Here is a 7,667-nt window from a genome sequence, read left to right on the forward strand (position 1 = left end):
GATTCATCATTGATTATCACTTCCTATAGAGCTTGACTCCTTTAAGTGATGAGTCTCGATAGCTTCTTGGGTAGATGTCATCATTATGGATTATTAAACATGAGATCATGCAAGACTTCTCCGAATGTCATTTGATCTTATGTATTGTCCTTATTGAATTTGGCTTGTCTCAAAGAACTTGTAGATCTTGATAAAAAATCTTGATCATTACTTATTATTGACGGATGGAAACTTCGGATAATGTTATTTGATAATAATAATAATAATAATAATAATAATAATAATAATAATAATAATAATAATAATAATAATAATAATAATAAATATTTAGACTCCTAATACTGATTTATGTAGAGTAAAATGTAAGTTTAATCACCAAGGTCCATAATGGGCACCTAATGTTATTTGATTATAATTAGAGCTTAGGACTCATTTGCTATCACTCGATGAATGTAATAAATAGTTTATTACCACAAATATTAGGAGTTAAAGCCCCACTAATACCATTGTGAAATTTTTTAAGAGTTCAGAACTTCTAATTTCATATTTCTATTTGCTTTAGTAAATTTGTTTCTAATACAATCCACACTAGTACCCAAGTCATCAAAATTCAAGGAAAGTGAATTATTTGCTTTGGTTAATATCTCAACCATTTCATAGAAAAATGACCAAAATGCTTAGGGCATAAAGGAAATGATCTTTCCTCTGATTTACAAAACTTTAAGAAATAACAGATTAATCAAATTAATTACAAGTCAAACACAATTTATATAAATCATTAATTAAAATTTCATAATAAAAAATTCAAAAGTTCAATGTAAGAATAAGATTGATTCTGCATTTGACAATTGTGTACTCTAATGGTTTATGTTTAGTGTGTAGCTTTTGTTAAACAAGTTCTGACTCTGGTAAGAAGGCATGTGACGTCATTAGATTCTGAACTCAACACTCTGGGAGAATACCTACGTGTGATACAAAGGAAGTCAAGATTCTTGGATGCTACTTTTGAGACGGTTGTAAGGAACGTTAGTACAAGAGCTTCTGATCGTGACTTTTACAAGGAAGCTTCGGAGGCCTTCTAAAGCATTGCTTCTGTGTCGCATGTTCTGAAGATGCTGAAGACAAGGTTCTGCTGAACAAGTTGTGAATATCTGAAGTCGTTCCTTCTATTGTTCCATGCTCTAAAGATGTTGAAGACAAAGGTTCTGCTGAACAGGTTTTAAAGATTTGAAGACATCTCTTTTAAAGACCCAGTGTCGAAGACAAGGTTCTGCTGAATAGGTTTTGAAGACTCAAAGACTCAGGCTCTAAAGATTCAAGTTTTAATACTCAATTTTTTTGTATTCCCATTTGTATTTTCGAAAGAACTCGATTTTTTACGAATTTAGAAATAAAATCATGTTTTTTTTCGTATTTCCAAATAAAATCAATTTTCGTATTTATAAAATATGATTTTTTCATATTTACAAAAAAACTCGATTTTTTCCCGTATTTCCGAAAAAAATCGACTTTTCATATTTCCAAAAAAAAATTGTTCTTAATCGATTTTTACTATTTTCGAAAAGAACTCAATTTTCCGTATTTTTGAAAAAAATATTTTTTTTCGTTTTTCAAGAAAAAATATCGATTTTTTGTACTTTAAAAAAATTAATTTTTATATTTTCGAAAAAAATCGATTTTTTCGTATTTTTTGAAAATACTAGTTTTTTTTTGTTTTTAAAAATAAAATCATTTTTTTTTGTATTTTCGAACAAAACCAACTTTATTATTTTTTTTTTTATTTTTTGTATTTTCAATTTTTATTTATTTATTCGTATTTTTGAAAAAAAATGGATTTTCAGAAGAATTTATTTATTTTTGGATATGAATGTCTAGAATATGAATTTGGTTAAAAATATATTTATAAATTGTCCAAAATGTGGAATTGGTTAAAAATTATTTTAAAATTAATTGATTTTTCATAACAAAATTTTAATATGGATATAAATAATTTATATAATCGATTAATTTGAACACCCTAATCTAAGGGATCTCACTCCCTACTATATATGCATTAGATAGAAACTAATTTTCACTAATGAATCAAGTTATAAATAAATTGTCTGAAATAATATTATCATGTACCGAAGAGTAGAAAAAAAAAGAAAATGTAGCAAATAAGATTGGTTAGTTGTTTTTTTCTTAAAAAAAACTACTACATTAAACAAAGCTTTTAAAGGTATGCTTGAAAAAATTGAAGTCATGTGTATTATTGGCCTCTCCTTCATTATGACGCACATTTTCTGATTCTTGGTCTTCATCAATTCTTAGAATCAAGTTAGTTTCCATGTCATGATCAGATAACTCATATTCATCATGTTCCTCAAAGGTTGAAGATCTCGTTGAGTGACCCGTAGTTTTGAAGCGATGAAGTGCTGGACTAGGAGACTGCATTGTTGATCCAATGGTGCTACTACCATCCATGCTCACTATTTTGGACTTCCCTAGCTTCACTACTCCATGCTTCTTTTTCACAGTCATGTGCCATTTCTTTAATGCCTTCGATGTTTGTTCATCAAATATCGATCTTTTCATCCTCGAACCCATCTACGCATGTTTGACACGATTGTGAATAACTGATATATATGATCTATATACGAGTCAGAGTACAAAATTGCACGTACCTGAGTTACGAGAGCGTATAATGGAAGTGTAATGTAGCTGCATAGGCATAACATCACAATTCCACAAGCTACTTTCATAATGGTAAGCTTGTGATCCAAGCATAAACAATTTTCCACCCCAAAAGAATACTACAAATAAATAAATAATTCTTTTATTAATTAATCAAAAATATATAAAACAAAAATGAATATAGTTAATATTCAAAACTAAAGTGTAATGTAACTAAAGATCATTACCCATGTCCACAAGATATATGTTATTTGAAATGAATTCTGCAAGTTTATACAAGAGAATAAATTATATAAATTTGATTAAAAAAATTAGATAATTGGCATTTGAAAGTTTAAACAATTTATTAATACCTGGAACAAAGCAAAATGGATAAGATGAAGAAGAAACTGAGGTTGATTAAACCAAAAGTATCTGTCTGAACTTTGAACCAGAGGCATTCCTAGTACAACTACATGTCTGTCTGAGATTTCAAGAGCCATTCTTGCTAATATTACTTGAAGTTTTGTTCCAACAGCCAAAATTATCTATAACAAATTATATTAAATGTTAATTTTATAATATAGAATTGTTAATCTCAATTCTCAATCAAGTTGACAATGTTAATATACAAAATAGAATACTTACAATAATTGGAATTAAAAATGCCCATAATGGAGTACGCCATCCTGAAAATTATATAGGATAGGATAAATCTACTATATCATTTTTAATTATTGTGTTAAATATATACTTTTATTACTTTTATAAAAATGTACTTTTGGTCCCTATAAATAATAACAAAAAATATAGTTTCTCACCATCAATGTTTAGGAGCAGGAAAACTACAGCTGATGCCCAGAGGACAGGACTGTAAACAAAAAAGTGGTTTAAATTAAGCACTTTTTTCAAATATACATTATACAGATGCTGCTTATTTGTAAATATATTATGACAAAACATTTGTTACCTTACTCCCACAACTACTTTGAAGTCATCTTCTAATGATCTTTTAATATATTTTTGGAAATTAAATTTACTTCCAGGAGCTAAGTGAACCTATAAATAAATTCAACATTCAGAAAATACCAAATGTAAATATGGTTTCGAATTAAAATTTATATGTAATATTAAGGATCACAATGCAATTTCGCAAAAAATGTATATTTTTAATTGAAATGTAGTTGTTAAAATTACTTACGTTAATAAATCCATTGCGCAAAAACCGGTAATCAACCTTACGAACCGATCTATAAAATTGTCTGATGAAGCAGCCCTTAAATCAAATATCATCCCTCAAATAAGCGAAAGAAAAATTAAAAGAGAAAGAGAAACCATTTTTAGTATAAGATGAGTCTCACAATATAGAAGGAGATGGAAGCCCTAGTCCAAAAGCTTGTATGAGCTCTCACAAATGATGTTTCATGAGTGAGTCTAAATCTTGTAGCATCTACACAAATAAATAGTAAATATCCAATCAATATTTGAGGTTTCATGAAATTATTTCAAAAATTAAAAGATAAAATTTATTAGTAAAAAATAAAGATAGTAAATTTTTTAGTATAAAATAATAATTATCCGAACTCATATATACCATTGGCAAACTCATAACCATTACCCGAACATTCTTCCTCCCATTTCTTCCATCCTCGGATCTGCATAAACAAAAACACGTCATCTAAGATTTATTTAAATTGATTTATTTGAACTTATCTACTAATATATGAACTTATCCTCGCAAGTTATTTTAAACTTATTTTCGCAAATTCATACCTTTAATCTTCCAAGAAGCATTGTGACAGCACTATAAAACACATGAAAAACAGCTAGAAAGAATATGAGAATATGTAACTGGTGAAGTCCATTCACAGATAAAAGTGGTTCATGTCCCTATAATCAATTAACTTAAAACAATTACTAGCATATTGATGTTAGATAAAAAGAGAAAATTTTGTCAATTTTATGAAGCTTCAAACTATACCTTGGTGGTGCATTTGTAGGAGGTAGTTTCAACAGATAAATATCTGTGGTTTCTGATTTGTTTCTCTTCTATATTTGAAACCTTGTTACCACCTATATATTTATTTGGACATGGTAACATTTTGTTTGCAACTTCTTCTGAAATACATATTCTGACAATGTAACTTTGTGCAATAGTTAATAGAAGTGAAATGAATCCTAAAACCATTAACTCTGCAAAAAAATAATAGAAAGGGAGAGTAAATTTTTTATCTTTATAAAAATAAAGTTGATCTGTATTCTAAAAATAATAATAATATTTTTGTAAAATCCTTACCAGCCTTGACCTTCTCTAGAGCCTCAAGCAAAGCTTTCTTTTGTCTTTTTCCTAACCACTAATAGCAAATTCAACTTGTCAAGAGTATTTTTTAAGAATTGTATTGGATTGAAATTTTAAAAATTTATTGAGAAATAAAACCGATCCAAATATAATATTTATAAAATTTTAAAGAACTAGTTAAATTTTTAACAATGATTAAAAATTATAAATGTTAATGCAAACAAAGGTATATATATATATATATATATATATATATATATATATATATATATATATATATATATATATATATATATATATATATATATATATATATATATATATATATATATAATTTTTTGAGATACTCAAAGCAGTAAAAACATTAAAAAAAATCTCTAAAAAACTAATGATGTGATGAAAAAAATTAAAATTAAAAAGTCCATCAAAATCTAATAAAATTATTTATTTTCTAATCAATCTATTGAAATTAGAATTTTTTAATATCACACAAAAGTTAAATTATTAAAAAATTGATTAATTATTAAAAAAATTATTATTAAATTTGTTAAAATAGGCCGGCGTGATAAGTTTAAAAGATTTTTTTTATAAAAAGATATATGTTTTTTTTAATTAAAAAAAGTCTGACGTGATCTTAAACTATATAGCTAGGTTAAGTCGTTAGGTCGCTATTAAATGACCTGAATTATTCTCACTCCTACTTCTCATTATATTTTATCTAAATTTTAATGATATAATAATAAGAATAAAACTCCTTAATAAGTATTTCAATCTAAAAATGTGATTGTTTGAGATATTTACTCATTTGAGTAAATAAAGTCAAAAAAAATTTACACATACATACATTAATCAACTTAAAACTTCCAATTTCATATTAAATGCTAGTATGAAGTAAAAACTAACATGGAAGAAGATACCTTTAACTTCATTGAGAAACTCATAAACATTGAATTAATAATAATAACAACAAAAAGAAAAGAAACAAAGTTTAATATTTTGAAAAATAAATTAATTACATACCGTTCCTAATTTATGAAGACTCTTCTCAAGAGCTATGGATATCAAAATGAAAACAGTGCATACAGCAGCAACAGCCCATGTTGGTGTCTCATCAAGTGTTCTTGAACTGTTACCAATATCACTTCCACTTGCAGCCATGGAAAAACCTCCATAGATCAGCCACATACAATAAAACAACACCCTACATGGGAAAAAAGGAATGAAAGAAAATGATTCTATTTTCATTAATGGAAAAATTGAACCTCTATCTTTGTTTGTGGTCATTGTCATGGAAAAATAAAGGATGAGGTTTAAATACGAATAGTTAAAGTAATTAATTTTGTTAACAAAACTTCATTTCATAATAATATAGTAACTGTCACCAAATTTTGCTTGTAACTATCACTTGAACTTATAGAAATGAAAAAAAAAATAGTTAATAGCAATTAAACTAACAAATTAAATAAAAAATATTTTTAATAATATTTAAATTTATTTAATTAATTTTAATCAGTTTTAAAAAATGTTAGATGTTTGTGAAAAATGTTACTATAAGCTTGTAAGAGAAAATGTTATCAAATAATCCTCCTAAAAGGGGTGTAGATAGTAAAAATAGGTGAAATAACCAAAAGCCCAATGTAAGGTAAAGAAACTAGGCCCAAAATATGAGCCCAAGTCAAAGTGGATGCACGTTAACGGTAACGAAACAGAACGAGAGCGAATCAATCAAAGGTGAATTTTAAAACAGAAAAACACCAACTTTTTGTTCTTGTTCTTCTTCTTCTCCCTCCTCGTTTTCTCCGAGAAACCAAAATTTACGTTGTTTTTTTTTTTTGACTGAAAAAATGGAAGCTTTATCAAGCTCCATCGCCATGTCGATGAATCAACCAACCCATTTTACGTCTGGTGATAACTTGCATCACCCTAGTTCAAAAACTCGTCTTTGTGTTTTTTCTTCTCTGAATGGAACTCCATTTTGTTTTTTGTTATACTTGTAAAAATTCATTTTTTTTTATCATCAAATTGTGATTTGTTTAGTTGAATTTATTAGAAACTATACTGATGTATGTATATGTGTGGAACTATGTTATAGGAGCAGACAAATAGATTGTGATGGTTATGTTAGTTTTTAGTAGTTAGTTTTTAAGGATTTAGTTACTAGTTTTATCATGTTCAATACTCTATGAAAACGGCACTTATATCTCTCATTTGTATATTAGACCAACCTGAAACCTCTTGATGCAACCTTGTCTCCCTCAAGGTTTCAAGTTTTGGTTCCTCTTCCCCGATTCCTAACACTGAGGACAATACTTCCACCTCTGTAGTCAAAATAGTGTTATAGCAACCCTAGGTGCTAAGTGAAACCCTGTTGCATGGTGGTTCTTGATGGTGACCAAATAGCGGCTGTAGTTGCTGCTAAAATGAACCTCATGAGAGAACCTGAATATGCCTTGGACTTGTAGCCATTTCCTTTGGTTTTTTTTTTTAACTTGAAGTCGTTTCCTTTGGTTTTCTAACTTAGCCGTTTCCTTTTGGGTAATGCTTATAGTAGAAAAGATGATTTATGCATGTAGAGAGAAGATCTTTATATGGATTATGATGTAAGGAGCGGTGGCAAAGCTAGAACGTTTTTATTGAGGGGGCCATAATGTACAACTGAATTAGATATTGAAAATTACATAACAAATTAATAATTTGTTTGATAGCATAGTGGAAA

At 27.7% G+C, this 7,667-nt stretch overlaps 1 protein-coding gene across 2 annotated transcripts; it reads right to left on the reverse strand.

Moving 5' to 3' along the window:
* Positions 1 to 2,029: 2,029 nt before the first annotated feature.
* On the reverse strand, positions 2,030 to 6,279 carry LOC131646714 (MLO-like protein 10). Of its 2 annotated transcripts, none has more exons than XM_058916684.1 (14): positions 5,972 to 6,279; positions 4,949 to 5,006; positions 4,634 to 4,845; positions 4,426 to 4,542; positions 4,271 to 4,307; positions 4,014 to 4,102; positions 3,854 to 3,928; positions 3,623 to 3,711; positions 3,474 to 3,523; positions 3,301 to 3,341; positions 3,027 to 3,200; positions 2,901 to 2,936; positions 2,664 to 2,792; positions 2,030 to 2,586 (listed from the first exon to the last, which is right to left on the reverse strand). In XM_058916684.1, exons 1-14 carry the CDS (start codon positions 6,239 to 6,241, stop codon positions 2,200 to 2,202), a joined length of 1,764 nt encoding a protein of 587 aa, XP_058772667.1. In that variant the 5' UTR covers positions 6,242 to 6,279; the 3' UTR covers positions 2,030 to 2,199. The 2 variants fall into 2 exon arrangements, with proteins under 2 accessions (XP_058772667.1, XP_058772666.1); XM_058916683.1 differs by having other exon boundaries at positions 4,247 to 4,307.
* Positions 6,280 to 7,667: the final 1,388 nt, after the last annotated feature.

Source organism: Vicia villosa, linkage group LG2 (assembly GCF_029867415.1).
Source record: "Vicia villosa cultivar HV-30 ecotype Madison, WI linkage group LG2, Vvil1.0, whole genome shotgun sequence".
Classification (NCBI taxonomy): Eukaryota; Viridiplantae; Streptophyta; class Magnoliopsida; order Fabales; family Fabaceae; genus Vicia; species Vicia villosa.